This window comes from Oryx dammah, unplaced genomic scaffold (genome assembly GCF_014754425.2).
Source record: "Oryx dammah isolate SB20612 unplaced genomic scaffold, SCBI_Odam_1.1 HiC_scaffold_22, whole genome shotgun sequence".
Taxonomy (NCBI): Eukaryota; Metazoa; Chordata; class Mammalia; order Artiodactyla; family Bovidae; genus Oryx; species Oryx dammah.
The window spans coordinates 31,526,195-31,540,604 of record NW_024070206.1 but is presented as its reverse complement, the minus strand read 5'-3'; the positions used below and the strand labels follow the sequence as shown (position 1 = coordinate 31,540,604).

Genomic DNA, 14,410 nt, shown 5'->3' with positions numbered 1-14,410 from the left:
CCAGACCTGGTACTAATTTTTCTTTTTTTTGGTGGGGTGCGGGGAGGGGGGGGATTGTTTCCAAAAGTTAAACATCAAAGAACAAAAATCTGTGGACCTCAGAGATGTTAAAAAGAACGTGCTAATAGGCTTTCCCCTATGGATCAGCCCGGGAAGAATCCACCTGCAGGGCAGGAGACACAGGAGGCGTGGGTTTGATCCCTGGGTGAGGAGGATCCCCCAGAGGAGGAAATGGCAACCCACTCCAGTGTTCTTGTCTGGAAAACCCCAAGGACAGAGGAGCCTGATGGGCTACCATCCACAGCGTCACAGAGAGTCAGACACGACTGAAGTGACTAAGCTCAACAGGCTTTTAGGTCAATTCCAGAAAGGGAATTCCAAAAATACAGTTTAAACCATGTCACCAGAATTTGGAATGCTGTATGGCTTCTCCAGGTGGGTGCCTTTGAGGAGTGAGGGGGCACCATTCACCTTTCTTTTGGCCTGGCTCTGTGGCCTAGCCTTGGCCCTGTTGTAAGGCCAGACCCCCCGGGGCCACGATGGGCCGCCTTTCCTCTCCCTCCCACCGGCAGGGGAGGTCTCTAACGGAAGGAGCCTCTCAGATCCCGGGGACCAATGACAGCACACTTCACCAGCTAAAGCCGCCCCACCCCAGCCACGTGGAAGGACCTGTCAGCCCTCGACACCTCGGCCTGGCAACCTATCCGAACCCCCATCCATCTAGCCTGACCATCCCTCACGATGAATGTATAAAAGCCACCCCCGACACGGTCCCGGTGCAGACTTCCTCGACCTGCCTCGTTCAGGTCCGGGAACCCCGCCCAGGAACGCTTTGCCATTAAAAAGCCTGTTAGACACTTTTTTGGTGTCCTGGTCTTTTACTTAACACCTGTCAGTGGCTGGCTTATGACCTTGGGCCAGCAGCTTTCGCCTCATCTGGAAAATAATGGGAAGAACGAGATGCTCTCCCACAAATAGTCTTCCTGGCTCTCACATTCCACGATGATGATACACAGTTCTCCAGACTCGGATGAAGTCACTTTAAGGCCACACCTTTAATGTATTAAGTCGTTTCAATGACTTGAGGCTGGTTCTTCCACGGTGTCTTCTCTGCTCATGTTCTCCTATATTAACATTTAGTGCCATTTAGGGGCAAGAATGGGGCTTCCCAGGTGGTGCTACTGGTAAAGAAACCATCTGCCAATGCAAGGGACATAAGAGATGAGGGATCAGTCTCTGAGTAGGGAAGATCCCCTGGAGAAGGAAATGGCAACCCACTCCAGTATTCTTGCCTGGAGAATCCTCATGGGCAGAAGAGCCTGGCAAGCTACAGTCCATGGGGTTGCAAAGTCAGATACAATTGAAGTGACTCAGCACACACACACACGGGGACAAGAACAAAGTTTTTACTCAGTTGTATTTGGGGTTTTGTAGACATTAAAAGTTTTTTTATAGCAGATTAGAGACTATATCATACCTTGTGTGTGTGTGTGTGTGTGTGTGTGTGTGTGTGTGTGTGTTTAGGGGGAGATTGAAAGAGAACAAGCACAGAACAACATAATTTTGAGTTGTTTTGGAAGCTACTCTTTTCTTTTTATAGGGTCCTGATATTCTCAAACCAGATTTCTATGTCATAGAAACTTATGTTTTAAAAAAATCTACCAACATCTCCGATTCTCATGATGACATTCATTTCATGTCACAGTAGAATCGATCTAATCAACTATATATATTTTTTAAAGCTTGGACCTTTCCTTTTTTGCTGGTATTTTGGGAGGGGGTTGCTTACCTTCTAGGTAAAATGATGGTGAAAAAATACTTCCGGTGAAATGCTGCCAATTGCAGGTATTCAGGACATGTCTGGTTCTATTTAGTGCTCCCCCCCTTTCTTTTTTTAGTATCCTTGGCCTTACAGCCTGGTCTTTTTCATAAGAAATGTCAGCAAAGTCTTTGAATTAATGAACTGTGAAGTGCTCAAAAAAAGAAAAAAAAACCATTTCAAATAGTATCCTGCATGGCTCTGACACTAATGGGAGGTGATCCTTGAGTTACAACCAAATATCCCAAGTTAACTAAAAAGAATTAAGGTAAGGAAGGGCTTGAGCACAGTCTCTTTGAACAAAGACTCAGAGAGGAAGGAGAAGTGATGGGGAGTGGGGGAGGTCAGAATCAGAGTAGCAATCTGGGCAAATGTGTTTATGTTAGAGTCTCTTTAGCTCTGGTGAGCAAATAATGGAATTATACAAACCCCCCCTATAAAAGAGACCAGGTGGAGGGAAGGAAAGAGAAGGGAGCAGGGGAGGTATGTTTACAAGGTTGATCAAATAAACCTTAATGGTAGGTCCCTGGCTACACCTAATGTAGGTTTTGTTTTCTTTTAATTTTGCTATTTAAAAAAAATGCGGTTAACTCCTTCAATCTTTTTGCAATTCTGCATGGTTGAACATTTGAAATGAGTTTGTGTATCACCCCCAGGCACTGATTCAGACTTGATTGGGGCAAAGCACACTGCATGTGCTTATTTTTATCCACGTCATTTGGGACGTTTTGTCGCCAAAGGAACCAAAAATGCGCTGCTCGATCGCCAAATTATCACCTATCCTTTGATCAGACAGGGCGGTGATCTTCATCAACAAGTTGCGCGACCTTAGTGTAACAGCGGTGTCAGGTCAACTTGAGAAAGTGAAGAGAAAGCCCTAAACACAAATAAAAAGAAACAACCAACAATCCTTATAATTATCATCATCTGCTGCTTTTCCCTCTTTTGGCAAAGAAACACTCCATCCATTTGCAGAAATCGCCCGCGGAAACGTTACATCAAAACTAATCACAACGATTAAAATCAGCTTTTCTGTGCAAGAGGAGGGTAAAAAGCAAGTTGGAGGCTGGAATAAGACTGTTTTTCCACCAAAAAAAAAAAAAAAATCTGGAAAAAAATTTTCCTATATGTATATTTTTCTATACGTCTATGTAGAGCTTTATTTTTTGAAGGAGATCAATTGTCTGCCCTGTGATCAGTTAATTTGATTTAAGTTTTATTTTGGAGATTGATTTAGACTGGAGGTAGAGGCATGAGCTAATTGTATCCTGATCCTTGCCTTGAGGGGTTTCAAAGCCCTGGAGCAACTCTTCTCTGTATTTTGTTCTGTCTACCTTAGCCAAGCTATTGCATTTCTCTCTGGTGTGGCGAGCCGAGCAGATCGCTGGGAGAGAAATCGGAAAAGGGGGGAGAGGAAAAGGAAAAGGGGACTTGGAGAGAGACTTTGTGCTTCAATGTTTCAGGTAAGATCTGACGGTTTGGGTTTGTTATTATTTGCTAAGGAGGGTATTGCTGGGACTTTGGGCGCAACTCGCTTTTACGCATGTGCCAGGCATGGGGCGAGAGCGCGGCACACTCGCACACACACAGCCCGCCGCTGCGGCTCGGGAGCCGCTCGGACCGGCTGCAGGGCAGCGGCCGCCCCCTCCTCCGGGGCTGCTACCACCGCTCCTCGGCGTGCCTCCCCGAGAGGGAGCGGGGCGGAGCGGACGCGGCCGCGGGGACCCGGGCGGCCGGGGGCCGGCGCGCCGGGGCCGGGCTTCCGGATCTGGGGGCCCAGTTCCGGCTCTCGGATCGGAGCGGCCGCGGCTCTCGGAGCCGGTGCCAGCGCCGCCCGCCTGCCCGCCCGCCCGCCGGCCGCTCGCGCGCCAGCCTCCCCGGCGGCCACTCGGCCGCCGCGCTGCCCCCGCCCTCCGTCCCCCGCCCTCCCCGGCGAACCGCGCGCGTCTCTTTCTTCCCGGGCGCCGAGCTCCGCGAACCGGCCCCGCCGAGAGCCTCCCAGCGCCGCGGGCCCCTACCCGCCGCCGCCGCCGGCAGGAGCGCCCTCGGCCGAGAGAACGGCGCCGCGGGGCGCGCGGGGGGCGACGACGCCCGGGGCTCCGCGCCCGTCCGGGGGTGGGGGGAGCACCGCCGCCCCCTCTGCCCGCAGCAGCCTCGGCGGGACGCCCCGCGAACGACGCCATTGTGGCGGCCGAGCGGAGAGGGCCCCGGGGCGGTTTTTTCCTTCCCCTCCCCGGTGCCCGGGCCGGACCGCCCCGCTCCCCTTTGTGAGCGGCGCCCGGTGCCCAGCGCTGTCCGCCGTCTGTCTCGAGCCGGGCTGATCCGGATCCGCCGCCTCCGCCCACCCGGGTGCCTTTAAAGCCCCCTCCCACCACCACCCCCTCCCTTTTCCAGCCTCCCACCCCACCCCCCCACCCGGCGCTTTGGATGCAAACGTTTCATTTATTTTTAAAAAGCTCTCATTCCGCTTCCTCCCCACCGCCTCCCCTGATAAAGGGCACGGCACGTGCTCTGGATTAGAAGTCTCCCCGGGAGGCGGGGACCGGGGAGGGGGCGCCGGGTGGGGGAAGGACGGGAGCGCGGCAGGTAATGGCTGGGGCTCTGCGGCGCCCGCCTCGACCCGCGGTGCCTGCGGCCGGAGCCCCGGATCCTTCCCTCCCCTGCTGGCGGCCGGGGCTCCCTTAAAGGGACAGGGTTTCCCGGCCGCCTCCGCCGTCTGAACCGGCGCTGGGGGCGCCGAGGTGGGGGGCGCGGGGGGATGCAGTTTGGCTCCTTTTTGACCTCTTTCCACTTCTCCCCCCGCCCCCTCCCCCGCCGCCCCTCTTTATGGAAATACGATGTGTGCTTCCTCTCCCGCCCCCCAGAGGGACTGGGCTGGAAAATAAGAGTCTGCGCCTCCTGAAGGAAAAAAAAAAAAAACAAAAAAAAGAGCCAGGGTTGGGGGCGCATCCTGGTGAATTCGCGTGAAAAGTGAGGTCGGACTCGCAGAACATCCAGGAAGAGGAGACGAGAGCCGCGATGCAGGAATCCCTTACCTGGACGCGGGCTCCGCGCCGCCGCCCCGGAGTACCGCAACTTGCTAGCTAGCGCGCGGGTTGACAGTGTGTCTGCCTTTGTGCTTTCGAACCCTTACACCGCCTTGGAAATTGAGTTTCTGGTATCAACATGTTTTCACCGTGACGGTGCTGCGGGGGCCGGCTGGGCGGGAGCCGACTAAGTTAGCAAAGTTGGATGTCGGCTTTGTGCGTGGAGAGAGGCACGCGGGAACGGCCCGGTGTCCCCGCGCCACCGGCTTCCTGGCTAAGAGGTGCCCCGCAGTGGGCAGAAGTAATTTAGTACAAATGCTGCGTTACCTCTCTGATCGTAGAACTAACTGGCTGCTTTCAAGCAAATCCATGATGGATATGTGTGTGTGTATGTCTCCCCGTGTGTGTGTGTGTCCCCGTGGTGGAGCTGGGAGAGACGTAACAGTTTAACATACTCATTCTTTAAGAAACGTTTGCCTTCTGTTTTCAATCAACGAAGCTGGCAGCTAGAGATACAAGTTTATTTGAGAATACCCTCTGGGTACCAAGCATGCTTGGATTGTTTTAGCAAATTAAAAATGAGCAAAATGCTTTTACCTTCTCAGCAGTAGACTCCTTAAGAGACCTCCTGTTTTGTGTGTATGTGTGTGTTTTAGAGAAACATTTCCTGTGTCTCACAAATGTGTTTTTAATGTGGAAAAGGGGGGAATAAAAGTTTGAAAGGCTGAGGCTGATGCCATCGAATGCTTTATTAAATCCGCTTTTACAATAAGGAATTTACCTGCCTAGATGGGAATCCGTGGAAACTAATCGCTAATCTACTTGGTGAATTTGAAATAGAAGTGGGTCTATTTGTCTCCTGGATAATGGGCAATATGCCGATCTCTTCCTCGTGTTTATATTTGTGTGGCAGTTGGCTTACCATGAGGGGCTGGTGTTCAGAAGGCTGCCCACTGACTACAACAATTTGGCTCAGGAGTCCTGCTGCTGCTGCTCATTGGAAAGAATTGTTAGCAATTGTTTCGATAACAGTAGGTTTCGTGTTTACTAATTAGGTTGCAAAGGTGATCATTGAATTTTTTTTTTTTTGATCATTGAATTTTAAAACTTCGCATCCCAGAGAAAACTTCACAGGTTTAGGCAATGTGTTTATGAAAAGAAAGCCACTCATTAGACAAAAATGTCATACATTGGCTGGGAAGAAATTTTGAAATGAATCAGGCATGAATGAGAGTTGGCAAAAAAATCTCCCACCACAGTATTCAAAATGACTGCAGTGATTTTGCTGTATTAATTATGCCCGAAGCCCAATATAACGTTCTCCAACACACACTAGAGGTCTCTCTTCTAGCTGTAAGATTTTCGTGTTTGTAATTCTTTGCCAGGGCGTGCATCCTGGAGTGGGAAATAACAGGTTGGTTCAGACTTAGAAATAGTGATTTACTGGCCATTTATATTACTCTAATGTGAGGTATTTGGAGAATATTCAGTAATTATTGTACAAATTATACTACCTAACTACTAAGAAAGAAACTGTAAAAGACTTCTACTACATGATGATGAAAACAGATTATTCAATTTGTTGAATAGCATTATGGACCTTTTGGCAGACAGTTGTTTATCCAGAGCAATTTGGTTTTAAAATGTAAAAGTAATTAGTGAAAGATGTATCATATCAGAGAACTTTCTGAAAATTAAACTTTCATTTATGTCTAAGTTCAACACTAAAGTTGATTGCATAAATGCTTTCTTGTCTTGCTGTTTCTAAAATCAGAATGATTATTTTCTAATCCTGAAATGTGATGTTTTCTGCTATTTTCCCATTTACATTGCTTTTGAGTCATTCAAAGGATGCTTGTGAATCGTCAGTTCACCAAAGCTTTTATTTAGTTGAATCTGAAGCTGCATTTCTGAACTTTCTTTGGACGTGCAATTTATAATTTCTCAAACCAGTGAAACTTTTATTTTCTTTATCTTTAGGATAAACCATCTTGGGGGGAAAAAAGGAAATTCTTGGATGCAAGCATATATGCTTATTTTAATAGCTCATGAAAGAAGTCAGAAAAAATGTTTAAAAAAATTAATACAGAAGTGTGAAATACTTCCGTTTTCCTAGGCACTGTAATAGTACTTAAAAACATACTAAATGTTAATTGCATTTTACTTGATGATTTTCATTTAAGATCATTCACTGCAGAGAATGAAACAGAGATTATCCTTTAAGAACAACAAGCCAGGATTCATTCATTAAGTTCATTCATTGAACAAATATTTATTTGTGGCTTCTGTACACGAGACCCTGTGCTAGATGCCAGAGACATGATGGTGAAAAAAATTATTCAGAGTCCCCAGTCCCCTGGAATTTGTGTTTCATAGACAGACGTTAATCAAACAGTTGAACAATGGACAGAGAATAATGCTTTTGAAGGAAAAGAAACTAACCGAAAGGGCAGAGTGGCCAAGACTGGGTTTTGGAGGAAGTGTTACAAACAGATCTAAGCAAGTAATGAAGAGGCAGGAGAAGCAGAGTGAGAACAGGAAGTAAGTTCCAGGCAAAGGGAAGAGGGAATGGCATTTGCCAAGCAGGGAAAGGCATGGCTAAGGGAGAGGAACTCAAGGATGCACGAGCTGGAGCTGAGAGAGGGAGGAGGCAATGATGAGAGAACAGGTTGTGGGGACAAGCCTCTAGTCCTAACTCTAAGAGCAGAGTGAAGGGGCTTGGCCAGGAGAATTGGGAGGAGGGCAGCAGTAATATAATCAGGTTCGTGTTTTGCAAGGATAATTCTGATGTCACTGTGGGCAGTGAATAGAGGAGCCCAGAGTAGATGAAGTAGAGCCCTTGGAAGGCTGTTAAAATCATCCAAGCAGGAGAAGATGCAGCTGGGGTTAGGGCAGTGGCGGGGGAACAGAAGGATGGAAGATCTAGCCACAAGGTGAAATTGACAGAATGTAGTAAGGACTGGTGATGGGTAATCAAGGACAGAAAGGGATGTCAAATGGACTCCTAGGTTTCGGACACTAAGTGGACACTGGGATTCTGAAGACTGTAGATTTTGTGCTTTTCAATTTGTAGTAGCCAGAATGAGGAGCAATGACAAGCCTCATTCACATCCTGTGTAAGTGAATTCAGGCAGGAATTTGTTCCCCAATCTCATGGAGTACCTAGTGTGTCAGGCACTGACTTCTCTGCTCTTGTCTTTTATCCAAGATGTCTTTTCCTTTATGAACTGCACCTTGAAGTTTCTTTCCTCCAACTCCAAGTTGGAATTGTCATTTGAATAGGCCTGTGTTTAACCTTCTGAAACAAAAATCAAATCTGTGCCTTATAGTGCAAATTAATTGTGCTTAAAAATATTATGAACTTGAATTAAATGACTATAAAAATGAGCTGCTCAATCATGCTTTCTAAAAGCCCATTTACATACAAATAACTGGCACAATTCTTGTGAATCACTCATTGAAAAAAACTTTTAAGGACCTTATTAACATGGTAAAATTTGTTTGGTCTGATTTGAGTTTGCTCTGCTCTGCTTTCTCCCAATTAGTTAGATTCTAGTATGTTTGACTTTCCCGTGTCTCTGACTTTTTGTACTGATCCTTGGCTAATCTTGTTTCAATGCAACATTTTCATACTTTTCTTAAGTGAACACTGTTTTTGGTATTTCTGATATCCTATCCATCCTTTCCATGTGTTCTTATTTCTCTAAAGCTTCCTCACATCTGGCTTCACAAGCATGCATAACAATAGGGAAGTGGTCTTTGGGTGGTTATTCAACACTAAAAGAGCATCAGTTGATGAACAGTTAATTTTAAAATAATCTAAAATGAGGCATTCAGTTTTTCTTTCAACATCAAAACTTATCAGAAAAATTTCAGGAAAAAAAAATCTGCCATGAATGTTTTATAATCGTTTTTCCCCTTTCTGGCTGTCCTTTTAGACAAGTCCAAGTAGAAGCTCCTTCCAAGAGATTTGGTACTTAGTATTTCCAGGAAACAATTTGAATGATCACTCTGTTCATTGGGGCTCGAGATACATCTGCAGTTCTATAAGGTACTTTTCTTGGTGGTTATCTATCGTGTGGGTGGCTTGGAGGGTAGGCTCTGGTTGGAAACACAATGTCATTTTAGCCAAGTCACCTGGGGATCCATTTCTTCTGTGTACACAGGAATGATTAATATCTCGCCAACCTGCTGTATAGGATTGTTGAGAGGAAAAATGAGTATGTACAGTGGAATTTCCCTGGTGGTCCAATGCAGTGGCTAAGACTTCATGCTCCCAGTGCAGGGGACCCATGTTCGATCCTTTGTTGGGGAACAGAATCCCATATGCCTCAACTAAGAGTTTCCTTTACGCAAGGAAAAGATCCCACGTGCCACAACTAAGACCCCTTGGCGCAGCCAAATAAGTAAATAAATATGAAAAAAAAAGATACTGCATAGAACAATGCATTCAGGTTCATTCATTCTTTTTAAAAAAGTGAGTAGATATGGCAAAGTGATATGCAATAAATAGCTTCAAACAACCCTAATAGGCAGTTTTTCCTGAAGGACCCTCCCACCTTGGTCCCCCGGATTCTGGCCCCTTACTGCAGGTAGCAAAGGCCAGTCTGGACCACCTCACTGAACCCCTAAAACAACACTGTGGGGCAGCTGTATCTCACAGGTGGAAAAACTAAGGATTTGAAAGACCACATGACTTGGCTTGCCTGAGGTCAAAGTCTGTGTGTGCTAAGTTGCCTCCGTGGTGTCTGACTCTTTGCGACCCTATGGGCTGTAGCCCGCCAGACTCTTCTGTCCATGAGATTCTCCAGGCAAGAGTACTGGAGTGGGTTGCCATGCCCTCCTCCAGGAGATCTTCCCAACCCAGGGACTGAACCCACGTCTCTTGTCCTCTGCATTAGCAGAAGGGTTCTTTACCACTAGCACCCCTGGGAAGCCCGGTCAAAGTCTAGGCTGGTGGCAAAGAGCAGAGATTCTAGTCCAGCATGCCGACTACAAACCTCTACCCTGCCATTAGGCACTTTTCTGGCCCCTGTCAGACTCCTGGTTCTTTCTGTCCAGTAAATGGCATCCGAGTACTGTCACAGGTGCTTTCTTTTCTGCCATCGGCTTCTATTCATCACCATTCACCTCCCCAACAGCACCCCTCCTCTTATACCAAGAGAGAAAAAATAATAAGCAGTTTGAGATTGGTACTGTCAGACACCTGAATTGCTCCCTAGCTCACGCAGAGCAAATCCAGCACTCTGACCTCCTCTGTCATGCTGACCAAAATACAGATTTGTTTTCCATCCAATGAGAAGTGATGACAATGCACGTCTTGCTGCCAAGACCAAGGCTGCTATTAAGAAGAAGAGTTATGACCTGAAAAGAATGTTAACTAGATAGATTTCAAATGCTTGCTAGAGGAAGGGATATTCTTCCTGATAAATCTTCCCAAAGCATCTATTGCTATCATCACTTACTGTTTTGTAGCACTTTCACTTCACTGGAAATCTGTAGCTAATAGAACAGAAAATGTGTGTGAAACTAAAGATCCAAACTGGTCCATGTTATCAACATTTGTCTCTACCTACATGCATGCGTGCTTGCATGCTTAGTTGCTTCAGTCGTGTCCGACTCTCTGCGACCCCATGGACTGCGCTCCAATATTCAAATTCCACTCAAACTCTTCTCAACTCTCTTGTCTTGAGTAAACTAATTAAATCTAAGTTTCAGTTTCTTGAACTATAACTGAGACATCAGTAGTCACTATCAATGAGACAATAATATGAGATGGTTACAAGTGAGATAATTTAGATTCTAAGGTTGTTCTGAGGGTTGAATGTGATTTTATGGAACGTATATGCCTGGCACATAGTAAGCACTCAGAAATTATCCATATCATATTGTTAACATCAGGGATTATGTTTATTTGTCTTTGCTTCCTCAATTCCTGATACAGTACCTGGCACACAGGGTAAGTGCTCAATAAATAATTGTTGGGTACATGAACACAGAATTTCAGAGAATACAAGAATAAAGCCAGCTGTGATTTCACTTCCCTGTAAGTAATTTTTGCCCCTGACAAGAGGGTCCAAGTTCTGCCAGATGTCCTCGCCTGAGAGTTATGGGCTTTTCTTAACTAATTGGATCAACCATTTGGGAACAGATCAAATTTGACTGGGAGAAGTATTCATGCTAAATAGGATGTTGCCTTAAAGATGCCATAATTTACCATTTAATGACTCGTGTGAAGGTCCTTCTGTGTCCACTTGTCATGAGATTTCCACAATATGCAGACATTTAGGAATGATGCTATGAAATAATGAAAGTTCTGAACCCACAGAAGGTATCAGTGACTTCGTTTATTACGCAGCAAAGAAACATCAGAACTGGTCCGATACCCATTCCATCCAGCAGATGGCATTGCTACGCATTTAAAAGCCATTTCTCGGAATAGCCTCTGGTTGCTCTCCGAGTTTCTCACTATTGCCCCACCCTCAGTGGAAAAGGAGGTCTGAACCAACTCTGAAAACCTCCCTTGACTCCTTTGCAGGAATAACTGAGGCTCAAGAGGGAGCTGGAAGAATTTCGCACCTCGGAGTCACCCATTTCCCCCTGTGCTGTGGGCCAGGCAAGGGGGAGCAAGCAGGTACCGTGGGCTTTTAGAATCCACTCACTCCCAGACATAAGTAGGGAGTCCGTTTTGTTTGCTTAAAGCAAACCAACAGAAGAAAGTGCTGTCAACCTCCAGCATCTATGATGCTACCACATCCTGTGGGTTGAGAGCGTCTGGGATGCCTGTTAGTAATCTGGAATACTAGTAAAGATGATAATCCATTTTAGGTAGGCTTGTGCCTCCAGGGAATGGAAGTGTTGTATGCAAGTCAGAACCCACCTGTAACCCTCTTATGTAGGGTCGTGAAATGAGCTTTGGTGTCCAAGTCACTTAAAACTGTGGACCCACTGTTAGCTGTGTGACCCTAAACCTTGGCTTTATTACATGTACAAATAAGGATGCTGACAACCACTTCAGAGGATTGTAAGAATTAAATATGTAGCACTAGTACAATCCTATGTGGTAGGCTTCTTTCCAAGGACTTTACAATGAATTATCCCATTGGATCCTCATCCATCATTCTAGAAGGGATACTCTCAGTATCCCCATTTTTGAGATGAGAAAATCAAGGCACAGAGAGATTAACTTGCCCAGGGTCACATATTGGTGACTGGAAGAGCTAGAATTTGAATGAGGCATTCAGGCTTCAGGGTCTATATGCTCTTAGCTCCCTGGCTCTGTCTCTTAATAATTATTAAGCACTTTCCTTGTGCTAGGAACTTCATGTATATTAACTCCTCTCAGCCACCCTAGAAGCTGGATGCTATTCTATTACTTTCTTTATCTTACCAAATGAAGGCAAAATGTGCCCCACTCTGTAAGACACAGGAAGACAAATTAATGGAGAGGCTGTACTATATTAAAGCACTAAATGGTGAGTCCCATTGTAACTGCCACAGTGATTTAGAGATAAGAGAAATTAACAATGAAAGTATATGGGGTTATGTTCTTATTGTATAAGATTAGGTAGGTGGAAAAATGTTAAATGCCTTATCCTTTAAATTTTCCATCAGGATCCTTGGATATTTATAGCCTCAGAACCATTTTCAGAAACGGTGGGTGGCCAGCAAAGATTGCGGTTGGTCCCATTCATGAAAGACGTGGCTCATTATTTTATGAGGGAGTAGGTAGATCCCCTGGAGTAGGAAATGACAGTTTGCTCCAGTATTCTTGCCTGGAAAATGCCATGGACAGAGGAGCCTGGTGGGCTGCAGCCCAGGGAGTCTCAAAGAGTTGGACACAACTGAGCAACAGAGCACACACACACACGCGCATACAGGAAGATCCAGGTGCTTTGCTAAATGACCATCGCCTTCCTCTCATACAGGAGGGTCAGCTCTTAGCACAGCTCTTTTGCCAGTGAGTTCCAAGAACTCACAACAGTGAAAGAAAATCACCTGTGATATGAACTGTGTTTCACAAATCCAAAGTATCTGAGAAGTGGGCCATTCTAAGTTTTCACAAGTCAAATCAGCTATATAAGAACTGCCAGGGGACTTCCCTGGTGGTCCAGGGGTTAAGAATCCACCTTGGAGTGCAAGGGAGGTGGGTTAGATCCCTGGTCAGAGAACTAAGATCCCACACACCCTGGAGCAACTAAGCCCATGCCGCTGCAAGGAAGATCCTGCACGAAGCAGTGAAGATCCTAAATGCTGCAACTAAAACCGGACACAACCAAATAAATACATATTTTAAAAAGAAGAATTACAGGTTCTAGACCTGCCTCCAGGGGCAATCATCCATAAAAACAATCACAGAGTTCATGATCATTGAAGTCACAGGGACCCCACCAGTGATGTATTTGTTGTTGTTCATTTGCTAAGACATGTCTGACTCTGCAACCCCATGCATTACAGCATACCAGGTTTCCCTGTCCTTCACCATCTCCCAGAGTTTGCTTAAACTCGTGTCCATTGAGTCATCCAACCGTCTCGTTCTCTGTCACCCACTTCTCCTCCTGCCTTCTGTCTTCCCCAGTATCAGGGTCTTTTCTAATGACTTGGCTCTTCGCATCAGATGGGCAAAGTATTGGAGCTTCAGCATCAATCCTTCCAATGAATATTCAGGACTGATTTCCTTTAGGGCTGACTGATCTGATCTTGCAGTCCAAGGCAATGAACCAGGGCTGAGTAAGTGAGACAGAATAGGAGTTCTACAAACTTCCACCTTAAGAAATCAGGGACATTTCTCATCACCCTTTTTCTTCCAAATAACTCTTTGTGCTCATGCAAATCTTTGCACAATTTATCCTTTCATTTCTGATTTGTCTTTATGTCTGCATGCATCAGAAATAAGAATATTTCTAGCTAAAGCATTCTTAAAAGCTCAGTCATTCAAGTCTGCATAATTGTTCAAGGGGTCTTCTTTGTTTCTTTTTCTCGCTTAAAAAATTGAGTCAGATGCACTTTTAGACTTTGCAAATTTTTCTTTTGAATAGATACCCCAAATTCCTTTTATAGTCAAAGTTGTTTTTTTTTTCATTGTACAGTTAAGCATTCATATATCTTGAGTTATTTTTGACAGCCCTTCTGCAAGCTTGAAGTGTATGGTAAACGCATTTCCAAATTATTCTGCTAAGGAATAGGGCTGATACATTTTTTAATCACTGAAAATTATACCTTTTGATAAATTTCTGGGTTAACACGATAACCATTTATTATGGAAGTACACAGTTCTTCTGAGCTGATTGATTTTCTAAAGCTCTTTGCAAATAATTGCTTTTAAAATTAGTTTTCTTTTTTTTCAATTAAAAAATTTTTTAATTGAAGGATAATTGCTTTACAATGTTGTATTGGTTTCTGTCATATAACAACGTGAATTAGCCATAAGTGTATACATATTCTCTCCTTCTTGAGCCTCCTTCGCCCCCCACGCCTCATCCTACCCCTCTAGGTTGTCACAGAGCGCCGGGCTGAGCTCCCTCTGTTCTATGGCAGCTTCCCACTAGCTATCTGTTTTATACAT

At 45.5% G+C, this 14,410-nt stretch overlaps 1 protein-coding gene across 1 annotated transcript in view; it reads left to right on the top strand.

Annotated features, from left to right (window-relative positions):
* Nucleotides 1-2,754: 2,754 nt before the first annotated feature.
* KCTD1 (potassium channel tetramerization domain containing 1) overlaps nt 2,755-14,410 on the top strand; it is a 207,589-nt gene continuing 195,933 nt past the window's right edge. The window contains exon 1 of the mRNA XM_040264773.1: nt 2,755-3,282. Within this exon, the coding sequence (XP_040120707.1) occupies nt 3,274-3,282 (9 nt within the window). The 5' untranslated portion in view covers nt 2,755-3,273. The remainder of the gene's footprint in view (nt 3,283-14,410) is intronic.